A 15,975-nucleotide genomic window follows, 5' to 3' on the forward strand; every position below is an offset into this window, starting at 1 on the left:
TGCACAGAAATGAACTAGATCAATGTGGAATTTGGGATTCCACCTAGAAGCTAGAAGTGAGAAGGTAGCTTTGGTATTTCGTACCTTTCTACTAGGAGAGTGCATCACAGGTGCTGGAGGAGAAGGTGGTCCACGTGGAATCTTCTTATTAATTCTGAACAATTAACAAAACAAATGCAATCAGAACATTGTATGGAAATACACTTCAGAATCTTTTATTTGCTATGAAGTAGTTTTGAATACCTACTTGAATCTTGGAGGTTCCATGGGGTCTTTCTGCATTTCCACCATCCGAATAACTCTCTGTTTAGCTCCAGAGTTGAAGGCAACACCTTGCTGAGATGGAGTGTACCTGAATAAAATGAAGTGCTTCAGCTTTTTGTAGGCAGCCAGGTATTCCCTTTCTACCACCGTTTTCCCTCAGTTCACTGCTCTGGCTGCATTTAAACTTTATCCATACCAACTATGACATTCCCACTGTAAATGCCAGGAACAAGTAACCTCACAGAGAACGCTTGTCTATATGCAAGTAATTCATTGCACCAGATAGAATGCATCTCCCCAGGGTTCTATTCTCCTCTTTAAACCTGAATTCACAAAGTTATCACAAGTACTAGCTTCCTGACAATTACAAGTTCTTTCAACTGAACTTCTTATTTACAGGATGAATCTTGCAACAAACTTTCTTTTAGCTTGAATCTCCCAGTAAAGAACCTATTTCCAGGATTACATCATCCACAGTCCTCCCTGACAAATCTGTTTCTACTGCTAAGGCAATAAGCCACTAGAAGCGCTGCCACTCATGATACACTCAGACATACTTCAACACGCTTCAAACTAAATTATCACGAGCAGGTTAATTCATAACACACAAACTAGCTTTGTAGTACCTCCAGAAGGATAGACTTGAGTGTCAGAGAACATCCTAATTCTGTACCTAACATCTGATGCATACACCAGCACTACATACCGTATGTACTGCGCAGGAGCCAGTTTGTCCGCCGCTCGAACTGGCATAGCGGCCGCAATTTTCTGGGACACTGACTTCTCCAAGGCTGCTCTCGTCTTCTCTGTTATCTGAAGAAGGAAATACCACAGTCGGCATCTCATTGAAACACACAAGACATACAATATACTTCTGGTAAACTAGGCATATCAGTGCATACAACACCTCTCTAATTGTCTCTTCATCCGGTCTTTGCAGTTCAGGATCATCCACATTCATGACTTCTTTTGGCACAAGATCCGTGTATTTGCTGTAAATAATCTAGAAGACAACATATGTTATCAGTGCTGGAAAACAGGAATAAATCAAATTTAAAAATCAATACTTCAGCCCTAGATTAAAGGTTAGATACTAATTAAAGCTTACAAATACAAAAATAAATATCTTACAATTACACATTCTTCAGTGACTTCCACAGAACAAGGAAACACTCTTCATCCCAATTTACAGATAAGATAATCACAGAAAACCAATCTAACTGAATACAATTATGGAAATCACTCTCAGAGCTGAGATTAGGCACAAACTGCTGCTTCCTTTCTCCACATTTTTCCTTTTTCAGGATCCAAAGCAGACAGAAAATTTGCATTTTTATTTCTGTTTTCAAGGCTAACTTAATTTTATATATGGCTTTTTTTTTTTTTAAGCATTTAGATTCTTTTCATTTCATTTGTACATTCCTGGAAAATTTGAGAAATCTGTTCTCGACACTCTCCCTTACACAGGTACTTCTGTCTTCATACAATATGCAACTGGGTGTCACTAGCTTTGAAGGTCCAATTTGAAATACACTGAAAAAACATTATTAGACAAGTACAGGGAAAAAGCTCCATTGTGTTGCATTACCGTTTCACATTTATCCATTACAATAACATCACAAAGTCTTCAAAGAGTTAAGTCATTATACCTATTATTTTAAGCTTATATATATATATATATATAAAGTGAAAGTCTAACTAGGAAGCTGACCTTCTGCCTCAGTATTAATTCAGCACACAAAAGCCATTTACTGCTTCTCATCCAACACTGTTAACATTTTAATCCCTTAGATTAGTAACAATAGTATTGCAGCATCTCAAAATAAAGGAGACCTGAAGAGCAGCATTTCTTTATGCAACTCTAAATCCAAACGTCTTGCTGCATGAAGAACCAAGGATGCTGCAAGAACTCTGATTACCCCTGAAGGCAGAAGAAGAAAAAAGCCTAAGAAGTTCTCTCAAAACTACCACATAATGAGGTACAATTGAGCTAGATGAACTAGTTAAACCATACAATATTGCATACAAAAGGAAAGCTGCAGCAACTGGGGGAAAAAAAAAAAAAAAAATCAGTAACTGATGGAATTTGCCTGGTAATACCAGATTTGTGGTGTTTTTTTTTTTTGTCTCCATCAAAATCTGAAGAACTGATACAGTTGCATGTTCTAACTGGAGTCTTTTTTGAGCTGGTATAAATAGAGAAATGAAAGATGTTGCACGGTGTGGTTCTTCTAGACATTATCTTATTTTAACATTAATATTCAGAAGTCCTATTGATCCAGGGTAAGACAACTGGGACAATTTGATATTCTAATACACTAATTCCCTACTATTTTCATGTAGGGAATTTAAAAGGAAGCGTTGGCCTGAAAAGCAGAATAGCCTTCTAGCTACAAATTAAATGCTCAATTTTTGGTACAGAGAGGCAATTCCTTTTCTGTTTCAGGCAGCAACCAGAAATCTGCATGCCACATGCCATGAGAAAGAACAATTTCACCTAAGCAGCTCATGGTAGGATTTAGCCATCAGTCACATTCACAGCTCCAAATGACAATGTACTGAGGCATGTATCTTAACAGCAGTTTCTTAATTTAACACTCGGAACATCTCTCCTCAATACATTTTATTCTATCTATCCAGAGCAGCCCTGTGTAGCTCTCATCAATCCCACGTGTTGTCAAGAAGCTACTATTAAGTGTGGCAGATTGAATGCCTTCTTCAAAGAATGACTTCTCCATACAGAGTACAGACCATTTTAGAAGCCATTACAATTACCTGGTTGGAAGCCTAGCAAACATACTACGGGAAATCCAGCCACAAACTCTCAAACCAAACTCCACCAAGAAGGCAAATAACCTTATGAGTAAGGAACACTTCTGACATTACTCCAGTTCAGTTCATGGTCTCTTAACCTGTCCTACTGCTGTGGCAGGAGTTCCTACAAGTGTGGAACTACTCTCTTCTGAATGCTGCAACCAAATTCACAATAATGAGAGTAAACTGTAGATAAAGCTTGTTTCTCTTTCCTTCTCCATCAACATCTAAGCCACAGCCTCTGGCCACAAAGAAAAACCATTATTGCCTTAAAAAAAAAAAAAATGTTACAGACCTAATAGTTCAGTTCCCTTACTGACCTAATAACAACACAGTAAGCAATTACATCCTTTTTTTCTCCCAGTAAGGAGACAGTGTATCAGTCTCACCAGTGTGCATGTCAATTATCAATGCTCCAAGCACTCCTTCAGCCTGACTTTTGTCAAGAGCACAGGAAGAACTGGAAGAACTCTCAAGAGCTAAATGACACAGCTAGTGCTGAAAGTCCTTCCTCTGGATAACAGTGTGGAACTTCATCCTCAGATATGTAAGGTCATACATCCAGATTCATCAACATTATCCAGCATTTCATATCTAGCAGAATTTCAGACTGACAAGCTTTCTGTTTGGGGAAGGCAATCTCAATCATGTCAGCATTTTTCAAGGAAAATTCTCTGAAGCAACTATTTTTTAAATATGTAAAGGAACAGATGCAAGAGAGATGAACCAGTGCAACAGTACAAACTGCTGACAAGCCACCTAGATACAGGGTCTGGATGATGGAATTGCTGCCTCTACAAGAAGGCAGAATACTAAATTCTACCTCAAATAAGCCATAAATTGTTGCAAAAGCAAAATCTGCTTCTTAACTCAGACCAAACAAGTAACTCACAGAATAGCATCAGAAAATCCTTCTTGTTCCTGGTAGTCTGTTAAGTATTTGTTTCTCTTAGCTCTAAGTATTAGAATTGAAGAAATGTTTGAATTACAGCTGCTGCTCTCAGGATAATAAAATGTCTGTATGTAATCCTACTAATATGCACTATTGAAAGTTCTACCATACAGAAAACATTATTCAGCTTATCCCAGATCACTGAAAAATAGTTCCCTATGTCATATTTACTAATGTTTTATCAGGTCCTCTGCAAAACAAATGAAGCAATAAAACTTCCATTACATCCAGTGAAATTGTTTCAAATATTATATTTTCCTGCAACTTTACTCCTCCTTGAATCACAACAACTCGTCTTTAATCTCAGCATTCACATCCAGCTGGGTGCAGTTAGAATTAAACTGCTCCAGAAGGAAATGCTGGGGGAAAGAAACTAGGAAACCCTACTTCTACTTCAATTGCTAACAGAGCCCAGTTTTGGAAAAGCTACCCAGCTATGCCACACTAATAAGTACGGCCACAAAATGAGAACATGCCTGCTTCCTTATACAAGTCGGACAGATGAGTCATTTAACAAATGCTGGTACAGATCTTCATGGAACTGATATGACAAACGTTAACAGCATGAAGTTAAACTTACTACAACTCACCTAGTTTTCCCATAGTACTTATCAAGCTCTTCTTCCAAGCTTTTATGTGACATTCTTTAGCAGATGAAAGCAATGCTGGAGGCACACTACTGTGAAGACCTGTTCTTTACAGTATTTCCCTAATTCTGAACCAAATAACACAGCAGCAGATTGGTCTTTTTCTTTCCCCCTGAAGTTTATTATGATTTCTAATATTTTTTCAAATATATTTAGATGCTGACGTTCAAATCAAGTCTATTAAATTAAAATTAAATCTGATCCTATAAGCAAATCTGTATTTCTGACAAAGCTGTAAAGATTTTGGGTTTAACAATACCATTTTTCACCCCTCTTTTTATTTGTCCTAATGTTTCCCCACCCCCGAAAACAGATATGACTGTCACTTCCTATCTACTCTTCTTCTCCAAATTATTTCTTTTCCCATTTTGGGATAAGTAAAATTTCTATTTATCAAGTATTCAGTGTCACAAAATTCTCTTTGTGTCATTAATATTTTAGCATCCTTCTCCTGACAAATATTTCAAGATGCTACAGAAAGTCTGATTAAAACCCAGTGCGAGTCCCCTCAATATTTAGTTTGTTTTCTCTGACTGCTCCCCATCCATGTGACACGGAGTTTGACTGATTTGAACTTTTCTTCCTTTTTCCAAAGGTGCTGCAGTAAGTTAAGATGCATGAGACGAGGATATACAACTTGTAAAACTTAACACTCAGTTGAATATTAGTTATCATGAAATCCTATTGGCATTAACTCTCTGCAACTTTAGCAACTGTAGGATCAATTTAAAACAAAAAAAACCCATTATAATCAGAGAATTCCACTGATATTCTTCGAATGCTTCCCCTATTTTATTTGGGAGACAATGCTCACCTTCTGTTTTTCTGTTTAGCTAACATCCTCTCCTTGCTCATTAGCATTAAGAGGCATATTACAGACCCATAAGCTTTTCAAGACAATCTAAATTAAAGGATGAGAAACTGAAATATTATCTTGAAAACAACTATTCACATCTACCAACTACAATAATCACCATGTTTTCGTTTGTTTGAGCTGCCCTATTCCTTACAGGAGATGCTCTTTATAACAAGCTCATCAAACATTTGGTCATGCCTCATTTCCAGGCACTAACACTTACCAGAAAAAATAAAAAAATTAAATGTATTTAATGTAGTCCACTTCATTGTATTTGAAAAAGCAGAAATAAGATACTCCACAAAAGGAACTTGAAAGACATAAGCAAATTGTTTCATCAACAGTAGTTTGAATTGCACAAGACAAAATATAACCTCTTTGTTTTTAGAAAGACAACTGCAGATGGGAAATGAAAGTTGGATCCCATTAAACTCAGTGAAATCACTGAACCTAACACAAGATTTTCACTATTTAAGCACCAACAATACTTTCTGCTGCAACTTATTTAAAAAGCAGCCAGGAGCTTCAAATACTAAATTAGTAAGACGCAAGATGCATTTCAATATTCTGAAAGCTAAACTGTGTTTTCTGATTTTTTAGCCTCTTTTCTTTCCACACTGAAGTAAGGCTATCTGTGACCAGGCTTGCTTTCAATTTCTTGCCTTCATGGGAAAGCTCTCTAATGAAAGCCGTTATGCCATCAATTATGTTTTCCTTAGAGACTCTCATCATTTCTATCTCCTTTTTTAATTGTAAAACAGGATCACAAGTGTGGCAACAAAATTCTTGCTCATTCTATCCTCCTAGTCTAAATGCTCACATCTGTCTGACATCATTTCAGCTCCTAACTTTAAGAAAAACAGGAATGTATTTCAAAGAGATAATTCATTTGTCTAATGTCAAACCAATAACTACAGGTATATGCAACATGTATGTGCAACTTCTCCAGATATATGTATATATGTCACAATGTACATTTTTGAAATTAGTATTACCTTGTCCTTGGATTGTCCTTGTCGAGCAATTGCATCGTATTTTATTTTTCCTTCTGCATCCACCTGAACAGCCAAAGCATTGGACATTTTTTTCTTTCGGCCCATATCCAATGGATATTGGGCCACATGAATTTCTGGAAAAGCACCTCCATCTCCAAAATCCTACACAAAAAAAAAAGGTAGAGAATGACTGAAAGACTAAAATGTGGTATAACCATAGAATCATATAATGGGTTGGGTTGGAAGGGACCCCAAGGATCATCAAGTTCCAGCCCACAGGCACGGCCAGCATGCTCCAGATCTGGTCATAACATTTGCATGGGTGGGAAACAGAACAACACACTGGATTGATTTTAACAAAATGAAACACTGCTAAAATGCTCTAAAAGCATTACTGCTCTGGCTTGTAAAAGAACAGCTAACTAGGGCTTACACTTGTCAAAAGGAAATACAAAGACATCCTGCAAGAAACTGTCTAGAATTATTCCTTACTCGGAGAAATTGCTCGTATCACTGGCTAGGACATGCAGGTGGTACAGCATGACAGGCAGTAAATGATCAAGTATTTAATTCACACACAAGTTATTAATTAGAACTTCTAAAATTTATCTGCTGCAATAAAGCAACTGCTGAAATATGCAAAAATGAACCACTAGAGATTTTCATCATAAAATTGCTATTCTTGTAATTTTAGTTATCCTATCATAATTACGTGAAACAATTTAAAAAGCTTTTCAACACTCTCAAGCCTGCAGCTCACAGCTTCACAATGGTGCGAATCCCAAGCTACCAATTCCCTTATTTTTACACGTGACTTGAAAACTGGACAAGCAACCAACAGCTTGGTGTTCTTAACAGATTACTTTTCGTCTTGTTCAACTTTTTGCTGTAAAGCCATTTAAGGAGCAGAATAAATTAAAGACCTCTTTAAACAGACCATCCTGACTCACTAACACTGAAGATGCAAACAGAATTGGTACACAATTGCTAAACAAAGTTCAGACTATGGTTTCAAAAGCAGTTCTCCAGAGGAGGCATTTTCTCTAAGCAACACTATAGTCTCCCTTCACCCTGCTGCAATGGCTTTGATTTTGTCCAACAACAAACCAGACCAAGGAGTTGTCTTGAGTAGATTAATCCCCCACACATTCACCATGAGACCAAACAGTTAACACCACTGCAGCAGGCAGCACAGGCTGAGACTGGAATAAGTGGGCAGAACATTTCTTTCTAAAGCAGCACATGCTCATGCTAGTCTCAAGCGCTCACTGAAATTCAAATTCAGTTGTTTAAAGCCTTCCACTGGATGCCCCATGTTCAACAGTTAGCTTCAGAATCAGTACTAAAGTATAATCCAGAACTAAATTTGGCTATCCCTCAGATTTTTCTATATGACCAAACCTATTAAGAATAGATGCTGTTTATCAATTATGGGATATCTGGATAACCAGATAAAGACTATACTCTGCAAGCAATTACTACTCTTTAAGATTTTGTTTTGTCTTTGAGGCAAAAAGGGAAGTCTCTAGCAATCTTTCTGATATGTGCAGCATTTTTTGGCCCAGCAATGCTGGAAACTGATTGAACTAACTTAAATGGTTTTCTTTTTTCTTTTTCTTTTTTTTTCCCTAACATTTAGAATAAGTACTCAAACAGTAGCTTTAGTAATGACCAGTGTAAGGAGAAAACTGAACTACGCATTTCAATACCATGACTGCCCAGGGAGGTGGTGGAGTCTCCTTCTCTGGAGATATTCAAGACCCGCCTGGATGCCTACTTGTGCAACCTGGTGTAGGGAACCTGCTTTGGCAGGGGGGTTGACTCGATGATCTCTGGAGGTCCCTTCAAACCCCTACAATTCTGTGATTCTGTGACCTTTATTAAGTGCTGAAATTCCATAAAAATATTTTATTTTGGAGAACCACTAGAACTACTGCTTTAAGTCACCTTATCCAGCACTCCAACACCTCACAAGTTTCTCTCCCTTACCACCCCCCACAGCAGTTATCTTTTGCTACCCTAAGAACACAGAACACGTGAGCATTCTCTTCTTTGCTATGCACATGTTCACTTATTCCACCTATAATCCGGACACATATTTAACAAATGATAGAAGGATGGTATGGGTGTCATTCTTGGAGGGTCACTGCATTCACAGACCTTAAATTGAAAGGGCCACAGACCTACTTCCACATTATCATGGTGACAACTATGGAAGAGAAGAAACTCTAAAATTTGCTGTTTACCACCAAACTTTTCAAGTAACTGTGTAATAGGAACAACTTCCTCCAAACAAAGAATGCATTAGTCTGGATGGAAATTCTGCATGTAGACCTGCACAATTCTCTGTGATAACCTCAGGAAACTTCACAGTTTATCTCTAATCTGGAAAAACACACTTTTATCACTGCTAACACAGACCTATTAGTACGATGCAAGTTTAAACACTTACCTCCAGCGTCCGCGGTATCCATCCTTTCCGGTAGCCGTACGGGGGAGGCTCCCTTCGTGATGAGACCAAAGCAGTCTGCCTGGATCTCTGGGCCCTCGCTCTTTCTTCTAGCTCTAGCTGGTCTTGGGACAGCTGGGTTGGAGCTGGCAAAAAACTGCACATCCCCAGACAGCCACCAAAAAAAAAAAAAAGGCACACAAAAAGATAACTCTTAGGAAGGTGAATTCCCACAGACAAACCCGCGGGCAGATCTCCCCAGCCGGACACCCCGTCACAAAGCCAAACTCCCGCGCCCCGGCCGGGCACACGCAGCTCACGCAGCCCCGCCGCCCTCCGCGCACTGCCAGGAAGCGCTCGCCTCGCGTGTCGCTACAGCAGGGCAGGGCAGGCCGCGGAGCCGCGGCTCGTAACAAAGGCCTCGCTCACGGAAAGGAGAAGCCGAAAAGAGAACGCACGCCGCACGTAATCCCTTCCCTCAGAAACCGCGCGGAGGGCCGCCGAAGCGCGCAGCGGTGCGGAGGCCCCGTCCCGCTCTAGGCCGCGCAAAGCGGGCAGCCCCCGCGGGCCCGGCCCGCATCCAGGAGGGGCCGCTCGCCGTGCCGCGCACCCGGCGCCCCCTCGTCGCCGCGACCAGGACGGCGCGGGAGGCCGGGGGGACGCACCTGGTGAGCGCCATCTCGCCGCCGCTCGCTCGGAGTTAGGCCGCGGGCCGGGGGAGGGACGCGCGCCGCAGACGCGCGTGCGCCGCAGCGAGCAGCTGGGACTTGTAGTCAGGGAAACGTCACGCCGCGCAACGGGTGCGTGCTCGCGCCGACGGCGCGGTGGCTGCCGGGAGGTCGGCGGTGCGCGCGCGGAGCGCGGCGGCTCGCGGGGAGCGCGTGAGGCGGTGTGGCGCGGCGCTGCTGCGCGTCGCCTCCGGGCGCTGCGCGGCGCCTCGTGGAGCCGCGGGGCTGGGGAGGCGCGCGGTTCGACGCCCAGGCGGCACTTGAAGATCTGCAGAGAACAGATCCCGTCGGGCAGCCTGGGGCGGCGCTCTGCCGCGCGCACAGCGAATTCGCGATCCCCGATCCTCGGATGGAGGGGATCGAGCCTCCCGTGCCCCAGTCTGTGCGCGCTGCCTGCTGCCCTGCAGCCCGCGTCCACCCGCCGGAATTCCTAGGAAGGGGAGGTTGGAGGGGCGGTGAGGAGCTCCTGTTGCAGTCCCGTGCCGAAGCGCTCATTGGGAGCCGGGTTTGGAGTTCGTGCTTTGCTGGCAGCAGCTCTGTCATCGTCTCTGTGAGTGACAGCGATGTCGCCTTCTCTCCAGAACAGCTGGCCTCTTAGGAGTTCTTCAGCAAAGCTGAGGATACGAGGCTGTGTATCGTTTATCAATAATTGTCACGAGCAAAGCTCACCTGCCATCTCACCTACCCTTCCCTGTCAGTCACTTAGCAGCAGAGCACTGTTGTCTGACAGCTCTGCTCCTGGTCAGGAGCCCTTCTCCTCTTCCTGTCTGGAGTTGAGGAATGACTTATTCTCCCTCCTGTGTTCCTGATTCTTCCTGTGCATCATCTACCACTGTGTGGTAAACACACAGCTTTGGGGTCTATATAATCAATGAATATAAAGATGTTATAATTATGAAATAAACCAGAGAGTTTGGCAAAGCAGGTTATAATAGCAAAAAGAGAATGGATAGAATGCTTACTTGTACCCTGGGCTCACTGGAGGATCTCCAGAAGAGATCCTTCCCACTGGTAGTCAGCTCTTAAATGGGTCTAGGAGAGGTGCAGCCAGGCTCCACCCCTTCTGGCAGCACAGGTGAATTGCCTTCACCTGTGCTCCGTGGCTGACTCATTGCTTGCCTCAGGTGATCAATCAGAGGATCAGGCCATGATTCAGCAGTTCCCATGCACGGTCTATCGCAGCACAACCTGTAAGGCAGGCACAAACTAAGATGGAATGTCGGCAGTCTGCTGCTGCTGCTGCTTCTGCGCTGGCTTCCTTAGTCTCACAGATGCGTGGTTGCTCTCTCCATGCAGACAGTAGGCTGTTTGTGTTTGCAGATCTTTATAGCTGCCTCGGCTATAAGTAGCACCCATTCTTTTTTCAGCACTTTATTTCACCTGAACCTGCTTCTTTTTTGTGGTATACTTTTAATGTGCATATTGGTTAATGTAGAGTTTACGTGTGTGTAGGGTCCATAGCACAGTGTAGACTGAACCATATGGTGTGATGAGGCTGCATGGGCTTATTCGAAATCCTATGGCTCTGTAAACTCACCTTGTCTGTATTTTAGGCACATGCTGCTAATCCAGCTGTGGATAACTTCTTGTCCCTGCACCTGTTGCGTGTTGAAACTAGAAAATGCTGATGTAAATGGTTTAATTGGACAAAAATGTTTACTGAAATATATATATTTTTTGAGAAATTATGAAGTCGATGTAGAAAGTTTGGAAAATTTGAATATTTTTTAAAGCTTCCAAAATGCAACTTTCAAACTGGTTTAAAGCAGCATTTGTTGGAAACAGGTAAATTCTTAAAACTAGCATGTTTACTTTAAGATCTAGTATCACATCATGCAAACTTTTATATCAGGAAGTAGGAGTGGAGGTTAAGTACAGAATGTGTTGTCCTGGAAAACAGGAAATCAGAGAAATTCAAATGAGAAATTAGGCAGAAACGCTTAACAAAGAGAATGATTAACCTTTGGAAAACTGAAAAGTGTTTCTTTATTTTTTTTATCCCTTTACCTTCTAATCAAAGCTGAAAGCATTCTGGGAAGAGATGCTGTCAGTATTACAAGATCTCCTTCAGGCAAGCCTGGGGTGTGTGGGCTTGTACATGAACAGCCAGGTGAAGCATCATGTCCCACAGTATACACGGTTAATATTCTCTCCCAGCTCTGTGAGCTGATCATTTCCATGCATCTTCATGTATCCTCTAGTTCTGGGCTTTGTGTGCATCAGACTTGGTTATAATTCAGAGATGCCAGCTCTGGCTGATTCTTCTTTGATAAAAAGAAACATTAAGCAAGGAATGGATCTGAGATTCTTAACCTCATTTTTCCCAAGTATACGTATCCTTAGGAAAGAAAGATTAACTCATTTCTGTTTTACCACGATCTTTTTTTGCTTAGCATTCCTGGGCAGGAACGCTATCAGATCTACACGTGCATCAATTTCCACAAGTACGCCAAAATAATCTTCTGTGTGGTGAGTAAAGTATTCAGGCACTTCATCCTTGGCTTGGCTGTCAGTGGGGACATTTTTAGTTCCATGTGAATACCACAGCTGGTTTTGAGAACACTTCCTCTAGTGTGTATTTCTGGTGCATTCCAAGGAGTCTTTTGGGGTAGATTTAGGCTGTTAAATCCTCTCCATCATTTTTTATCTACTTCAGCACTTTCCACATTTGCAAATGCAGAATTAAATGGCTCGTGAAATATCTTGTAACAAATGAAGATGACAATACAAAGTAATGTAATAAGCTATTGCTAATATCAGATACCTGTATGCGTAATAGTCACTGCGCGTTGTGGAATAAAAATGATCAAAATAAATGACACTTCTTAACTCAAGGGATAAATTATGCCACAGGTAAGATGCTAAACAGTGAAAAAGAAGAGATTTATCTAGATGGAAAAGTTCAGCAACGTCAGCAACCCCTGCTCTTCTTTAGGGTTACAGGCAGTATTCAGAAGGAATAATTATAGCTGGGGGAAAAAGCTCAGAAGGTCTATTTAGATCAGTGCTTTTGAATTCTTCAAGCCGTGTCTGTATTATATGGAATGACTTAAAGGGAGACTGATTTAATTTCTAATATTCATTATAATTTTTAGAAGAGTAAAATTTTGCAAATAGGCAAAAATCATCTCAGATACTTCTGTAAACACCTTTCTGTTACTATGCTTTTGTAAACATTGTTATGCATTCCACTCACAGCTAATAAATATCCTCTTTGGACAGGGGATGTGGTGGCCTGCTGAAACTTCCCAGCATCTTTAGAAAGCAAAGTCAAGGGATTTTTTTTTGCCAGCAGAAATTGTAAGAGAGGGGTACGGAGGTGGAGTGCAGTTGTCTAAACTGACATTGGGCAACAGTGTTGAGCAAAGGCTTTGATTCTTGCAGAGAGGTATAAAAAAGTAGTACAAGTGGATTTTGCAGCTCACATAAAGCACTGCTCTCCAAGCAACACATCTCTTTCTGTTGTCGCATTCAGACAACCTTCGTTGCTGACTTGCATGAGCTGCATGACCTGGGGCAATGGGCATTTTTATCTTGAGAGATGTCTCATCCAAATATTGGTCTTGTACAATATAATCTGAAAGAAGACTATAACCTAAAATTGGATGGCTCCCAGAGTGCATTCAATTGCTGAGACAAAGGCAAAATCTGTCAGTGTCCATTTAAGACTGGACCAAGGACATGAGTGGGTTTGGCCCCGCAGGTGCCCTGCGGGAGTACATTACATTATTTTCTGGAGTTAGCTTTAGGTAGGTCATTCTGCTTTCTATCTTCCATGTTGCCTTGCACATCTATCATGCCTTATACAGGGAAAATTGTTGTTTATCTTCTGGTAATCTGAACTAACCAGAGAAGATTTGGAAAAAGTTTCAGAAGTAGAGATTCTAACAGCAGAGACGTTGCTAGCGAGATCTTTGGCATGTATGGATTGCCATTGCTGCACTGACTTCTAGAGATGAACTTGATTATAAATGCAGAGCATGGATCTGCCTCAGTATTTTACTGGTACCCATCCATAGAATGGCAGGACAGGTCAGAAAAGTGAAGAACTGCCTGCTGGTTCATGCTTTTCTTCTCACTCTGCTGGTAGCAATCTCTCCCTTGTAACATCCATCCTGTTAAATTCATTCTCTGGGTTTACGAAGTCATAGGATCCCTTGCTTTCTATAATTGTTTCAGTCTCTTCCTGTGCCTCCTCTCCTATCCCGTATATGATAAATGTTAGGTGTTGGTGATACTTTCCATGTAGCTTTCTGTATTTTTCATCATAGGAAATCTAAAAAAGAGGTTGATTCTCAGCAGTGAAGGCTGGTCCTCTCTCAGGCAATCTGATCGCTCTTTTCCCACTCCAGTGCTTGGACAGTGAGGCCCCAGGCTTTGTGTATGGTTCAGCATTTCATAAGATGCACACCTGGGATGCAAAAAAAAAAAAAAAAAAAAAAGGAAACGCTATTCACTTTTCATCTTTCACAGCAATTTGGGGTAATCTGGGATTTAATTTATTCACCAGTTGAAAGGGAAGCGGAAATCAAGCCAGCATCTTTCTTTTGAGCCAAGCTCTTTCTTGAGTACCCTGTGGAGGCTCACACAAAAGAGCTCTGATCACTCTAACTAGGTGCTTGTTCTAATTATGGAAAGATTGAGCATTGCTTACAAAATTGCCCACCGCACTTCAGCACATGGCATTGTTATACTACAAAAGCTTTTTTTTTTTTTTTTTTTTTTTTTTTTTTTGTCCCTAGCAGACCCAGCATCAGCCTGTTTAGTGGAGAGCTGCAAGGAACAGAATTAATGTGAAGGAACCTCGCACAGATTTTCCAGGAGAGGCTGGCAAAGTCAGGAGCTGACCTGCGGCTTTGTTGGGAAGGCGGCCGATGCCGTGATGGAGCAGTCAGAGCGGGGCGTGGGCTGGGCTGTTCTTGGACATCCTTAGTAGAACCAGCGAGCTGTGATCAGGACTCAGAGGCGGTGCTGGGGACGCAGCCCCTGTTTCAGATCTCTTCGATGCAGTAGGGTGATAGCTTCTAAATAGGCACTTCACTGCTATGCTCAACATCAGCCTCAGCCGTGGAGGTGGTGAATATGCTAGCACAAACATCTAAGTTCTGCCTTTCCTAAGTTGTGGATGCTTTGTTTCTTAGGAGAATGTTTGCCAGTAAGCCCACGTTGTGCAGGCATTTATGTCCATGGGGACGAGTAGGAGAAGAAAAAAAGAAAGGAACTCAAAGGAACAGCAAATACCCTCAGTATTGTTGGGATCTTTTAGGGAAGTCTTTAATCTAGCATTGCCTCGCAGCCAGGGCACAGCTGGGCAGGCTGCCTTCGTCATGGAGGAGAGATGGGCATCAAGGTATGTCCTTGAGCATCGTGGTCAATCACTCCTTCCTCAATAAACTTAAATCTTTTGCTTTGTAATCGATGTGTTCCTAAATCCCTCTTTACTCCCGGCTGCCTTTGTGTGCAACTGTATCCACGCAAATACGAACACAGCGTGGAGGCACGTTACTGAATTTGTCGTCGTTTCCAGAATCCCGTTGGGGACAATAACTCAAAGAACTGTCGCGCTCCCCCTCCGCGCGGTTGGGCCGCTTCCCCCCAACTCCCTTCGGGCGGTGTCACCCCGCGGCCCTCCGCCCGGAGCTGGGAACTACGCGTCCCGGCGTGCCGCGCGGGGAGCGCCGCGCCATGTGCGAGGCGCGGGGGGAGCGGGCGCCGGGTGCTGCAGAGCCGGCGGGGCGGTAAGTGCGCGCTGCCCGCTGCGGGCGGCAGAGCGGGAGGGGCGGCGGGGCCGTTCTCCGCGCCCCTTGGCGGAGCTCCTCCCGCTCGGTCGCCCGCCGGGCCCCCTCAGTGCCGGGCCCGGTAGCTCGGGGTTGGTTGTGGGCCTGAAGGACGCGAGCGGATGTTCTTTTGGAAACGGCGAGCCGTGTCGCTGCGTGCGTGTTTTGGTCACCAGGCTTCTGAGAGAAAAGGCACGAGCCGGTGACCTGCTAAAGGGGCACAGTGAGGAGCAGGAAACTTTCTGGAATGAAGGGAATTAGTGCAGTCCTTCTCCACGGGGTAAAAGTCCTGCACTCTGTCAAAGGTGTTCTTGAGAGCTTGCAGAGTGAGGCAGCCATCCGTGCTGCTCGATTCAAGGTGTAAGCAGAAAGACCGCTCAGCTGTTTTCTGTCTGACAAATAAGAGGAAGGAGAGGAACCTACCGCTGATCCGTAGTTTTTCTTTCAGGTTTAAATCCTGTAAAGTGACAGAACGAGACAAAAAAAATGTCGT

General features: G+C 42.7%; 2 protein-coding genes and 1 long non-coding RNA gene across 5 annotated transcripts in view; 2 read left to right on the forward strand and 1 right to left on the reverse strand.

The window, feature by feature from the left end:
• The window catches only part of SNW1 (SNW domain containing 1), a 17,146-nt gene extending 7,358 nt beyond the window's left edge, over window positions 1–9,788 (reverse strand). The window contains exons 1-7 of the mRNA XM_031593140.2: window positions 9,643–9,788; window positions 8,981–9,134; window positions 6,529–6,690; window positions 1,172–1,267; window positions 971–1,077; window positions 248–352; window positions 85–154 (exon numbers count right to left, since the gene is read on the reverse strand). Of these exons, the coding sequence (XP_031449000.1) occupies window positions 85–154; window positions 248–352; window positions 971–1,077; window positions 1,172–1,267; window positions 6,529–6,690; window positions 8,981–9,134; window positions 9,643–9,656 (708 nt within the window). The 5' untranslated portion in view covers window positions 9,657–9,788. The remainder of the gene's footprint in view (window positions 1–84; window positions 155–247; window positions 353–970; window positions 1,078–1,171; window positions 1,268–6,528; window positions 6,691–8,980; window positions 9,135–9,642) is intronic.
• Window positions 9,581–15,201, forward strand: LOC149917872 (uncharacterized). 2 transcript variants are annotated; one of them, XR_016467012.1, is made up of 3 exons: window positions 9,581–9,645; window positions 12,099–12,174; window positions 14,451–15,201. It is a non-coding gene; the product is annotated as an uncharacterized LOC149917872 (long non-coding RNA). The 2 variants fall into 2 exon arrangements; XR_016467013.1 differs by lacking the exon at window positions 9,581–9,645 and adding an exon at window positions 9,875–10,255.
• Window positions 15,202–15,348: 147 nt separating this feature from the next.
• The window catches only part of ADCK1 (aarF domain containing kinase 1), an 86,857-nt gene continuing 86,230 nt past the window's right edge, over window positions 15,349–15,975 (forward strand). Inside the window, exon 1 of one of the 2 annotated variants that reach the window (XM_031593137.2) lies at window positions 15,349–15,443. The gene's annotated coding sequence lies outside the window, so the exon portion shown is untranslated. The remainder of the gene's footprint in view (window positions 15,444–15,975) is intronic. The other variant, XM_090141452.1, reaches the window with a different exon arrangement.

Source organism: Phasianus colchicus, chromosome 5 (assembly GCF_987193195.1).
Source record: "Phasianus colchicus chromosome 5, bPhaCol1.hap1.1, whole genome shotgun sequence".
In the NCBI taxonomy this organism is placed as follows: domain Eukaryota; kingdom Metazoa; phylum Chordata; class Aves; order Galliformes; family Phasianidae; genus Phasianus; species Phasianus colchicus.